The sequence below is a fragment of the Lagopus leucura genome, unplaced genomic scaffold, assembly GCF_019238085.1.
Source record: "Lagopus leucura isolate 7727_CA_CO unplaced genomic scaffold, USGS_WTPT01 Super-Scaffold_100008, whole genome shotgun sequence".
NCBI lineage: Eukaryota > Metazoa > Chordata > Aves > Galliformes > Phasianidae > Lagopus > Lagopus leucura.
This window is the reverse complement of record NW_024962265.1, coordinates 1,988,882-2,002,054: the sequence shown is the minus strand read 5'-3', so window position 1 is coordinate 2,002,054 and position 13,173 is coordinate 1,988,882. Positions and strand designations below refer to the sequence as shown.

Genomic DNA, 13,173 nt, shown 5'->3' with positions numbered 1-13,173 from the left:
CTTGGAGACAGGACTGGCAGGAGATAGCACCACTGGTGCCTCATCCCAGGTGTCTGGGCAGTGGCTGCAGTCTCCCTGAGCACTCCTGTACTGAAGGCAAGCAATGCTGCTTGGGCAGGAGCAGCTTAATGACTGAGGGGAGGGCTGCCCCAGAACAATGGTGCCCCCTGTTCTGTGCAATTGCATCAGTGATGTCAGGTGCAACAAGCACCCCACAGGCAGCCAAGGAACCTCTTCACCAATGTCTTCTTCCCTTCATTCACTCTCTCTTCACCCTTCTTCCTACACCTATCCTCTCTTGCTGTGCCCTCCCTCTGCACATTTCTTGCCATGCATCCCTCCTTGTGCTTTCTTCTGTCCTTCCCTTCTCTCTCATGCCTTTGTTCTTTCTTCCCTCATTCCCACATTGCCCTCCTCTCCAGCGGTGCATCCCAACTCAGTGAGCGAGGTCATTTTCCTCTGGTAAATCCAGGCAAGAACAAGTTAATAATATGAAGTAAAGTGGCCCCTTTCTTAGTTCCTACACCTGTCTCCCACTTAATTAGCTTATCTGCCAGGAGCATATTGCTTCTGTGTGCCTGTCTCATGCACTTATCAGGCCACTGTTCAGGCTAAGGCAGGAAGACAAGTAGCTGAGTGGGTGGAAAGACTTATAAAAGCAGTGCTTTAGAGAGTCACCTCCTTGTACCCTTTCCTTTCAGCTGCAAGAGGGAATCTGATACTAGTCACTGAAATTACCTTGCAGGGACCTTCAAAACTCTCCCATGCATTCAGCCTTTGACAGGTTGTGCCTGGGGGTTGGAAAGGCTCAGAGGAATGGGATTGGTTTGTAAAGCTTTGAATTTCCAAGCAGAGGTTAGTTATCTTGTCCAAATGACATAATATGAGATGTAAGGAGATCTGGCATCTGCACTGAGAGTCAAGGGAAGGTGAAAAGGCATCTCTATCCAAAAGGCTGGCTGTAAGTATGGGACCACAGCAATTAGCACGCCTAAAAGCTCAGTGTGGGTCCTCATGAGGACATGTCACCACCCAGCCATTAATGATGAGACTCAAAGGCTGAAGGCCTTTTTTTTTTTTAAAAAAAAATTATTATTACATAACTCCTGATGGAGACCTTCCAGCAGGAGTAAGAGGGCTCAGAGTGCATCTCAAGTAATTTCACTCATTCGTTGATCACTGTCATTCAAAGCCATTGCTACCCCAACTACACCTTGCCAAGAAGCAATGCATTAAAGCAGCTGCTGACCCAGGAGCGTTACTTATCTTACCTTGAGAAACTTGTACAGAAGAAAGGTGAACCAATTGGTGAGCATTTTCTCAGCTACAGACTCTGTCCTAAAATCAGACCGGAACAAAAAAAAAAAATTGGAAATAGTTAGTCATGTTAGTCTAAGGTCTGGTTAAGAGATTGTTTTGTACATCTTACTGTCCAGATCACCAAGCCCCATGGAAAATCAGGCACAATACCATCAGGATTAAGCACATCCTAGTGTCTCTGCTTTAACTTTGGATTTAGGAAACCTTCTAGAAAACCCTTACTGACCTTGTGATTCTCCAGTGACTAGGAAAGTCCCTATATGCTTTTCTGCATTTTCTCCATCAACGAAAGAGAAGAATCTCAGAGATGCTCAGGGAGGATAAATCCATCAAATATGAGGAGCTCCCAGTTAGGCTGTACAGATGAGTAGGTCATATAAGTACTTAAGGCAGATCTAAATCTCTAGAAAATACTTATCTGGTAGTGATTATCTCCCTGGCATTTGAGAGTAATTATAATCTTCAGTGTGTCAATGTGGTGCATTCACAGAGCAATTCCTGTAGCCCTTGAACTCTATTTTCAACCAAACAAAAATCAATCTTGTGACTTCAGAGTGAACTTTTCCTACAGATTAACTAATTTGTACTGGTTAACTGAGTTTGGACACCAGGAGCACAGGATAAGCTTGTGTTGCTTCCGATGCACAAACTTTTTGCACGATGATTTTGCTCAAGAAGAAAGCATGAGTCCCTGCTAGAATAAGTAAACGTGGGTCTTGCTAGACCTGGCCATCACCAAGGCAATTCAAAAGTTTCTTGCTTAGGGCTATAGGTTGCTTTTTAGGTTCCTTCATCTTTCAGCATAAAGTTAATCTCATTTCTTCTGTCTACAGTGATCACTGCTGTGTCTCTCTCTAGAGACTGCATCTGTCAAACCCAACCTGCTTGCCCTGTACTCCCCTCAGTCGGTGTCATCTAACAACTGTTCTCCATTGGTTATGGCATCAACCTCAAGTCAAGCACTCTGAGCTCCCCACAGGGGATGTGACGCTGACATCACTGGGACCCATCACATACTGCAAACTTAGCATTAATGACAAAAGGTCTGAAATCCTGTCACGTTGTTTCCTGGGCAACTTTGATTTCTTTGGGTCAGTGTATGTCTTTTGGGGTGTACACTGGACACAGGCAAGCTGGAAAATCATTCCAACCAACTCTTTCCTCCTGCCTTACAGCCCACAAGCCAATCCTGCAGGAGCGTCTTGAAAGATTTCTTTCCATCCTCACAGTCAAAGGGAGGAAATGGAAAGAGGAACATAAGTTTAATTCAGCTGCTCCAAATAACTGTCAGCAAATCTTGCACCAATATCTGAATACCAAGGAATGGAGCCAATCATATGTTCACATGTGGCCTTCCAAAGGCCAAAGTACATTCTCAACAAATAGGATTAGAGTTAGAAAAGAATTGGAAGAAGGTGAAAAGGGAAAAATGGGGGACTTGGGAGAAGACAGGAATGAACAATCAGAGAAGGCAAAGAGATGGAGAGAGAGGAAAAGAAAGGAGAAGAAAAATGAAGGAACAACTGGAAGAAGGCAGTGACAACAAGCATCGGAGGAGAAGCATAGAGAGGAAGATCGAGAACAGCTGGAGGGAGGTTGCCAGCCAGGCTGTAGGACTCAGGGAGCCAAATAATGCTGAAGTGAAGACCATTTTCTGCCCCTGGTGTTGCTACTCTGAATGCCAGGAAATGCCTACTGCTCCTCCTTTTGTTGGTACTTCATGATGGGCTGTGTGTCAGAAGAAAACTCTCCCAGCAGGCACTACAGACCTTTCCCCTGCCTGAGCCATCCATTATAATCAGCTCAGAGCACCTCAAACACAACTCTGAGCAGTGGCAAAGGCCCTTTTTTTACTTAAAGTCCTGACTTTAAGCAAAATGGCTGGTTCAGACCACAGAAAGAAGATTAATAGGATCCTAAAAGGAGAAAATGCAGCCTTTCCCTAAGCAAGGAGACTACATTAACCACAAAGCAGCACATTCAAGATTTTCCACACAACCCTGGTGATTAGACTGTGAAGCACAAACCCAAATGAAACCATTTCTGTTGTCCTGCTCAGCTCTGCCTTCTGGATTCAACTGGCTCCAAAAGCCAACGATCAGGAAAAGACAGGAGATCACACAATGCAGCTGAAGAAGACCACATATGCATGTAACTCAGAAACATGAAGCACAGCAGATTTGTCCACCTCTCAGGCATGATAAGGCAACTTCCAATTTATTCCCCATGCAGTCCAAGTATATTACACAGCCTGTTCTATGTCATATACTTGTTGGTCTAGCACAAGTCCAAAATAAGGCTTATGAAATGTGACCTCTTGCTGCTCTTATGAAGTTTTCTGAAGATTCACATTAAAATCCACAGATAATGCAATAGTAGTAAAAGTTTCAATCCCTGACTGAAGGCAGAGAGCAGCAAAGCAGTAAAGGAAAGCAAAACCTTCACTCATCCCTACCTGCCTTATTAATCTTTCCCTGCAAACAGCTTCATGCCAGCTCTACAGGGTCAGGTGAGCTGTGACTATATACAATTTCATACTCTGCTGCATGAACCAAAATCAAGCAAATTCATCATTTTCATCCAAAATGGAACTGCATGCTTGTGTTAGATAGTGGGTTGCAGGTTGCACAGCCCTGGATATCTTTACCTTCGGAGCAGCAGTTTGGGGTGGTTCTTGCTCTCCAGATTTTTGTCTATGAGGTCAGCCAACAGCTGCTTGAGGACATCAGTAGCATACTCCAGCTTGCTCTGTAACACTGTCATGATCAGTGAGGCCACGTTGCCACGATCGCGCATGGAGAAGCTGCGTTGGGACTCCAGTGTGCGGATGAAGGATAGCAGGAAAACCTTGTTGTTGATGAGCTGTGCAAAGAGCTTGAGGCCTTTCTCTACCCGTTCTTGCCTATAGCCAGGGACCTGCATAAGAAAAAAAAAAGTTTATACCTTTCTTTCACTGCCCACTTGCAGGAAATTCCCAAACAAGTCATACACCCTTTGCTAATTCTCTGCTCTCGGCCCTCCATTTCTTCCAGCTATATAATTCAACAAGTAGAAATCAGATCTGAGATACAGAGAAGGAAAAGCTGCCTCCAACTGCAAAGAAAATTAAAAAGAAAGTTTTCATTTTGGAGTATAGTTCTTTAAGAAGGAAGAGAGTCATTTGATAGGAAGACAGACATACATTCCAACCACAGCCAGGTGGTTATTTTCAAGCTCTGCTACGCTCTCTCTAAACAGTACATCCAGAGGAAATTGCTGATGCCTGGATGTGGTATCATAGCATACTGTATTCTTACTGCTGTCAGACTGAAGTCTCACTCTATCCACCTTTAACATCTCTTTTTAATCCCTGCAAGAAACCTGCCTAAAGAGAAAAACAGTCTGAGTCAATGTTGGAAAGCCTGGGGTTACATGGGTCTCCTTTTGGTCTGGACCTATGTAGGTTGCCTTATCTCCTCATCTCAGCAAACAACCAGATATCAGCTGCATTTCAGGAGCTGCCTAACCACAGGGAATGTGCAGTGTGGGGAGCACAAGGCATGGGTCTGGGGCTCTGCTTAGTGAGCTGGCGGAGAAAGAAGTAAAGTAATGGGAAAAAGAGGTCCAGGTGTCATGTTTTGAGACGTTGTTGTTTTGAGACATGTTTGGAGATGAAGAGATGCAGCGAGACAGAAGCTGAGGTGGTGAGCATGGAGCTGGGTCTTGGTCTGAAGAACTAGATCACAGAATGAATAAGGTTGGAGAAAAACACTGAAAGACTATGTAGTCCAACATTAACCCATCACCACCATGCCCACTGAACCATAGACAAAAGAAAGTGTGAGAGGGCGCAGAGCTGGAACCTATTTTCAATGTCCTAAGGCAGTAGGACCCTGGGGCTTGGGAGGTGGGATCATTTAGAGACAGGGTAATTGGTAAGATGATACTTCTCATTTGTGAAATGCTGGTGAACTAGGTTTGGTGTAGAACAATTTAGGACCTCAACACTGAACCCTGGATGCCACAGTCTACAGTGGGCATTATCCTTTCCTGCCTCTCTGTCTCTGGATCAAAATAAAGCCACGCTCCATGGGTATACTTCATCCTTTTATATGCTACACCAATGCATCTTAAATGAGAACCTCAAACTCATTCCTTCATGTTTCTTTCATCTCTTCAAAAAACATTCCTGGAAGCTGCAGACTCACAACTCAGAGCAACATGTGCCACTGCTGTAAGACTGTATTAACTGCCTCATTTTGGCACTTTAATCCAAGTTAGCATGCTTAAATGACCAAGTAATGCAAGTCCCCATAAAGAATCATTGCTTTTTTATTCTGGAAATTAGAGATCTCAACTGTTTTTGCAAACTGAAAATAAATTACTTACTAAATAGCTTGAGACAATCAACCAACCACTACCACTCATCCTGCTAATAATTATTTTAACTCACTTGCTTGAACATTTAATATTGTCTATCCCCAGGTTACTATGTAGAATTAAAAAAAAAATAACAAGAGAAGTATTTTGTAACGCATCTGGAAGCAGCTAATTAGCAAATGAGCTGGAAATAAGTAAGGCCTCCTGCCTACAGGATCTCTGGGGCCTTTTCCCAATAAGTACTGGCTCCATCTAGGTGCTACAGAGTAAGGAGCAGGATGGAAACTCCTTTCTGGTTTGCTGGTATCCAAAGACTTTGACACTGTAAGAACTGTAGAAACAACTGAGTGGATCAAGGGGGCAGAAACCCAAAGATGAAAAAAATAAGATAGGAAGGGGAGATCCTAGAATCATAGAACTGTTGGAGTTGGAATGGACCCTTAAAGGTCCAACTCCCTGCAATGAACAGAAACACCTGCAGCTAGATCAGGTTAAGTCCTGTTCAGACTGACCTGGAATCAAAAGTGGCAGATTAAAACACTAACTCTGTGTTTCTCGACACGTATCTTCATATGAGAACATCCATGCTAAAAGCTCTGTAAGGTTCAGATACTCCTTGGTGGTCAGCTGGCTGAACTTAATGAATACACACTTTGAAACCAGCTGTGGGTATGCTAAAAGTGCTTGCATGTGTGTATGAACATGGAGGAGAAATTCTTCACTCCTCATCTTGTGTGCTCATTTGTTGAAGCTGCTGTATCCCAAAAGCAAATCTCTACAGTAACCAATGTGTTCTGCAGCTTCCTAGCCATTACCAAAAGTCCTCAATGCTTCCAGATCATTTTTTTAATGGTTCTCACCTTACAGTTTGATGAAGTTTGGCTCTCTTGAAGTACAGGAGCAAAAAGTAGCAGGAACCTCTGATTACACAGTCAGCCAAGCATGGAATTGCCTGTGCCAAATCCTATTCCTCCTCTCTGCCAGCTAACTCAAGTCTTTGCCTCCAGGAAACTCTCTATGCCAGAGCCTCTCTGAGGCACAGAGTTTGCCAGAGACTTTGCAGAGTTCAGCCAAGGACCTTGCTGGCCTTGGACATGGTGTATGACCTGCTTCTCTGGCTCAAGTATCGCTAGAGCAGGTCCTGTCTATCTGCCAAGTCCTGAACCAGAATGGACAACGTCATCTAGGTCTGTAAAACTTATGCTGCCAAGGAGGTAGTGCAGGCAGCATGCAGACACTAGCAGAGCTGGGCAACGTCTCACCATCCTCACACTGCTGCAGGATTGAGAGCTGGGATGCAGGGCACAGACGGGCAGGTCATGGGCAGACGGATGCTGTACATCTCTGACCCCACTGCAAACCACAGAGCACAGCAAAGGTGATTCTTCTTCAGAGAATACAGATTGTAGGTACTGCCAGGAAAAAAAAGGATGCTGGATGGCATCAGCAATTGACAAAGCTGGTGTTATACACACAGGTATACTGTTCTACTCTAAAACTTTTTTTCCTGGCCCTTGCATGGTCTAAAAAACAAATTCAAAAAGGATGAAGACCAAGAGGGAGCTTAAAACAGCAAACTAATAATTCACTCAGATGTATGGTGCTCTTCTGAATAGATGACTGATCAAACAGAATTTAACATCTAATACAGTAAAAATCATCCTTTTCCAATCTAGACTGTAAATGAGGTACTGTTTTGTCCCTGGTAAGACACAGTATTGCAAGCCATCATGTCCCCTCCACTATCACAACACATCTTGCAGTTGGGAATGCTGATACCTCCAGATCTCTCAGGACTGGGTGATCTTCAATGCCAGGGAAAAGCACCCTCATGGTGTAGGTTCGGTAATCGAGGAAAGGGATCCCTGCTCCATCCAGGTCACTTGTCAGCTCATGAATATCCGTCTGCAGCTCTGCAAAAGCTGACGCAAAAACAAACAAAACATACATCAGTAACAGTTCAGATCTCTCTCATCATAACAGAAAAGACATTCAGCCTCACATGAATGAGACATAAATGAAGAGGCAACGAATGGAGAGGAAGAGGAAGGTAGACAAGAGCAGTCTCACATTCCCATCCACACAATGTGCCAGGGCTCTCTCTGGTCACTGAGCTAGCAAATGCGCTTAACACAAGGTGGAGGAAGACTGGACTCAGAGAAAATGGGCAAAGTCAGTTTAGACCTGGACTTGAACCAGGAGTTCAACACCCCTGCTGCTTGGTGATATTTTGGCTCAAAGCTTTGCAGCTGGATTCCTTTCTCCTCACACAATCACAGCCTTCTTTCCTCACCATACCTTCTTTGCACTCAAGCGCCACCCTGGACTCCAGGTTATCCATCTGCATCTGCAGGCGTTTGAGGGTCAAGTCACTCTCTCGGGACTTGCGCTTGTAGGCAATCAGCACGGCCACGATGAAGATGATGAGCAGACCACCTGCCACTGCAATGCTGACAATAGCTGGCAAGCTGAGAGGGCTGTCTGGAGAGATGTAGACCATCCCTGGGGAGAATTCCATCCCTCCTACACGAGCCTGGAGGGAAGGCAGGATAAAATTGCATTGAAACTGTCAAATATGCAGGAGCACAGAGGAAGTCATCCTAATGATCATCATCCTAATTAAGGCTGTTATGCAAGTCAAACTTGCATGATAAACACATGAATGATGACTTCTCAAGCTAAATAGAGTATGAAGTACTTGGATACAGAGTGGCTGAGCATCTGAAATCTCACTTGGACACAGCTCTGTTGGTAATGCCACCTAAAGCAGATTAACAGAGGATTTCTAATGAGAGAAGTCTTACCAGTACCAAAGCCCTGGCTATTTAAAATGCAGGGATCATTTGGGGGTTTCCTCCCCTGTCCTAAACAGCTATGCACTGTCTTGGTATCAGTCCCAGAATGCATACAAGATAGGTGATTCTTGGGTATGGTCTGATGGGCCCTAACTTTATTATGGGTTAGGGCACTGGGAATGCAGAAATTACAGGGTCATAATTCACTTTTCAGTCTTGGAGTTGAGAAAACTGTATCTGGAAAGCAAAAGCCACAGAGCCTGGCCCATGCTCTTTGCAGCCCCTCCCCTAGCTGTTGTGTCACATGAGCTAAAGAACTTTGCATGGTTACCAGTGGGACAGGAAGCCAGTCAGAGCTTTCTGCTCTCCATGCACTCCTGAAGGTTCTCAGGAATCTGGGACACGTGTCTTTGTGAGATCTTGCTTTTAATAGCGGGAAAGAAACCCTGCGGGTAGTACTGCTGTGTACCCAACAAAATATTATGCTGAAAAAAGTCTGTTGGGAGCCCATTTACACAACATGCACACCATTCCCAAAAGTAATCCCACAGGGTGCTACTTGTTCAAGGCTACTGCAAGAATGCTTGAGGCTATCTGTAAAACAGGGTAAGTTTGAGTGGCAGGCAGTGGGAAAAGTACTGCTGACTAGCCTGAGACATATAAGGAAAGTTTCTGATAGTGTGCTCTAGTATGGGAACACTCTGCTTATGGATCAGCATGAACCTAGGAAGATGCCACACGAGCAGTTTGAAGTATCATGATGTTGTGAGAGCCTCTTACCACCACAGGTCTTTCTGGGGGCATGAATCTCTGTATTCCCATCATCTTCTGGAAATTATTTATGGCCTCAGTTGCAGCCTCTGAGTTCTGTTTCACACTAGCACCAGCTGTAGCCTGTTCCTCAGTGTGTCTTGGTCAATGCCACCTAGCTCAAATCTTTTTATTTTGGTCAGACTAAAGGTGACAGTCTGGAATATACCATTTCCATCCACAAGGTCCTCTTATGCCCTCAATAGCTCTAAGTATTTGGAGTTGGGCTCTTAAAACATAGAATCATAGAATATCTTGATTTGGAAGGGGCCCATAAAGATCACAGGGTCCATAACAATGTCCAAAACGAGAAACTAAACCAAACATAAGCTCGTCTGACCAACTAATAGTGTAAGATGACAAGTTCTTTAGCATGAGATGGACACTTTGTAGAGCATCTTCACTGTGCAAAGAACAATCTAGCACCCATATAAGTCAAGGAAACAGAAGTTCCTGTTTTTCCTGTCTATTCTGAGATATAAGGTTAAATTCCACTTCATAAAGCTTGCAAAGGGTAGATGTTTGGTACTGGTATGTGGCAAGTCCAGCTAAGACAAACTTCCAAACTCGAACATTAATCTTCTCACTGGAAGCTGTTGCCTTTTGACATAGACCACTGTCTCAAATCCTCCCAAGATGACAGCAAAATTGGCTCACTAGTTTGCACAATTTCCTTCCTGTCATGGTGGATCAATAAATGGAGTCATTATCATCATTTTCTGTTTCCTACAGTGGCCTTTTTCATCCAGACCTGGCAGTGAAAGGAGCCCTTTGATCGAATATCAGTCCAGAGTCAAACAATCCCAGCCCAAACCTCAGTGCAAGACTATCCTCAAAACCCACAGAACAGCCTGGCTCCATGAGTGAGATTCCTCTCACTTTTAACATGCACACCTGAGTTAGACTCCTACAGGTAGGTGCCTAGCAAAGTTCCTCTCCAAAGTTGTTTTCAACACTGAAAAATCCTCACAGTCTGCCATGATCTGAGGGAATGTGTCTCTTGGAGAAGAAAGCCTGCAAGGCTGTACTACTATTTGTTAGCACTAAAATGAAACAGAAAAATATACTGAAATAACCCTACTTTATTTCTTAGGTCCTGCATTTTTTCCAAGAAATCAACTTCCAGGTAACCAAACTGTCTACCACTAAACAACAGCTTGGTCACTTGTTTGGCCTGTTATGCTGGCACTTCTCCAAATGGCACTATGGTAGGTACAAGTTTTTTCCAGCAAAGACATAGGGACCACCAGCAGTGGTTCAAGAGAGAGTTTCTTCAACTCCTGTTGTACAAAACTTGACTATAATAGTGTATTTCCTAGTGCAAGCTTGCATTAACAAAATGTGTCTGGCTTTGAGTGACGTGAACTGTGCTCTGAATATAAGAGTACACTTGACCATCTCTCCATTTACTATAGGAAGACATCGATGTAACTTTCTATCTGTAAATGCATACAGTGAATATGAGCAGTCCTCATGTCCTCCATCTCTACATCGCAGGCCTTCTCTACCATGGTTACACCTCCTTGTCAATGTTTCTTTCACTTGAAAAAGAGCTTCTCCCTAGGCTTTAAGCTATCTTTATCAACCACTGCTCCGCCCTTTTTGTGTGCCCGTGTTGGTTTTTTCTTTAATTAATATATATTTTTTCAAGCATGTAACTCGGTGATTGCATAAAAGAAAGTTAAAGTAGAGCAAAAATATGCTGACACCTACATGTGTCACTGTCACTCTTCCTTCCCTTTGAAATAATCACAGTGTTCAGAGCCGTGGTCTCCTCTCAGATCTAGGCCACTTCACTTTGCAGGAAAGACTTTGCTCAGCAGTTAGCTCAAGGTCACACAGGAAATCATCATCACAAGCAGGGGAAGGACCTGAGAGAACTACCTGTCAATTATCCCAACCATCAGAGTGACATCCATGTGAAACATGGGCAACAGAGCTGCTGTGCCATGTTGGAGGAGGCATTTCCAAGCCCAGCTGTCCCCCTGTTAAGTTACAGATGCAAAGTCCATCCTTGGGCACTGGCCTCCATCACAGCTGAGCTTCTGTGTTTGGTTCCCAGCCCAGATCCTGTCAAAGGCTTGCCTTATTGCTGGCTTTAGACAAGGAAATCTGCCATTGCCCCTAACAGAGACGCTCATCAATAGGCTTCAATGCAATCACCTTCTCATTTTTTCCAACAGTATCTCTTGTTTGATCAGTGTCCTCAAAAAGGGATTATTTCTCTGAGGTTTCTCTTAAGCTGTCCCAAGCTGTGGGAACAGAGGAGTCTTCTCAATTAGCAAGGCGTGGCCAGATGCTCATCCTCCCTGATCCCCACGAGTTGATAATTGCTCACCTGACTTTGAGTTTTATCTCTCTAGGATCTTTTTTGTCCCTCTCTGACTAAACATATGTTTAATGAAATTCATGAAAATTACAGGCAACATATATTGTTCTGTTCCAAAGCTTTCATATTTACACAGGGAAAATCTCATGTTTGTTATTTTTCTTCTTGGACTGTATTAAAATGCTTTACAATGAACTGAGAGCCACAGCATATGTGCATGACTGAAAGGGATTATCACCTCTATTTTCCATATGACAAAATTCAGAACAGAAAAGTAAAGCAGCCAATATGAGGGATCCAAGCAGCAGTCACAAATGGGACTCAACACAGTCACCATAAACTCTCAATTCTCTACAAGACAATCCCTCTTGTTTTAAAGAGGAAGGCATTGTCTCTCCATGAAACTTGCAAATCTCCTTACACTGAATTAAGTAAGTATATATCAGATTTGGGAGGGCAACAGAGAGCTGGAAAAAAGTTGATCGCGGGCAACGAGAAGCACTGATCATCTGTATGTCTGCCGTCAGCTATGTCTTGCTTCCACCCACAGCTCTGCACAACTCAGATTGAGTTTGCTGATGTGCTGTTTATCAAGCAAGAGCACTGAGGCATGCAAATTACTGAGAGGAAAGTAAAGGAGTGAATAAATCAGTGGAGAGAGAAGGAAGCTCCTTCTGATGTAATCACTAGGTTCTTTTTTCACAGGTTCCAGGAAGGATATGCAAGATCATACTAAGTTGTATAGATGTCAAAATCTCAAAGTCACACCACAGTCCACATCCTGCACAAATTTTAGCCACCAGTATGTTGCTAAATTGCTTGAAACTGATACATTTAACACAGTTTGTCATGTGGGGAATAAGTTACACATAAGAATTCACATGAGCATCTGGGGTTCACACCGGCTGCATAAAGAAAGAGGAAAATCATCCTAAAGTTTTATGATTCCAAAAGGTCCCCCACTGTCTGCAAAAATCTCCAAGTTACTCTTCCAGGATTGACTGACAGGGGTATTGTATTGAGAAGGGGCTCTGATATTTCTAGGTTCTACAGAAGGCAAATGGTGAAGGAAACACATTGCTGTACCCTTCTACCAAATCCATGGAAGAAAGGCTGAGTTTCAAGCATCACTTACCATCACCTTGTGCCTCCCAATGAGGTTTGGGGACTCACACAATAGTTGCACATCTGATACAGTCACCACACAGGGCTTCTCACCAACCAGAACCGTGTAGTTCAGCTTGGCATTCCCTCCTGCCACTGGTGGGATCAGGTTCTTGCCCTGGGTAGAAAGGAGTATCGTGACTCAAAAAAATGTATTACAAAGGAGTTTTCCTTCCATCTCTGCTTCTATTACTCCAGTGTTAACATTGCACTTGGCATTCATAGTTCACAACTCACTTACTTAGTAAGTAAAAGCTGCTCAAAAATCCTACAGAAGGCAGCATGAATACAGACTATTAACAGTCAAAGCTGCCTGTCCTGTTTCTTTCCCTCCAACTCCACACAAATCTTTCACAAGCAGAAAATGATCAGGCAATACTGAAACATATTTCCAAA

At 43.7% G+C, this 13,173-nt stretch overlaps 1 protein-coding gene across 1 annotated transcript in view; it reads right to left on the bottom strand.

Moving 5' to 3' along the window:
• Window positions 1-13,173, bottom strand: part of LOC122180603 (plexin-A4) — a 155,436-nt gene that overhangs the window by 42,856 nt on the left and 99,407 nt on the right. Inside the window, exons 15-19 of the mRNA XM_042872344.1 lie at window positions 12,749-12,895; window positions 7,978-8,212; window positions 7,459-7,601; window positions 3,968-4,236; window positions 1,272-1,338 (exon numbers count right to left, since the gene is read on the bottom strand). Coding sequence (XP_042728278.1) covers window positions 1,272-1,338; window positions 3,968-4,236; window positions 7,459-7,601; window positions 7,978-8,212; window positions 12,749-12,895 — 861 coding nt within the window. The remainder of the gene's footprint in view (window positions 1-1,271; window positions 1,339-3,967; window positions 4,237-7,458; window positions 7,602-7,977; window positions 8,213-12,748; window positions 12,896-13,173) is intronic.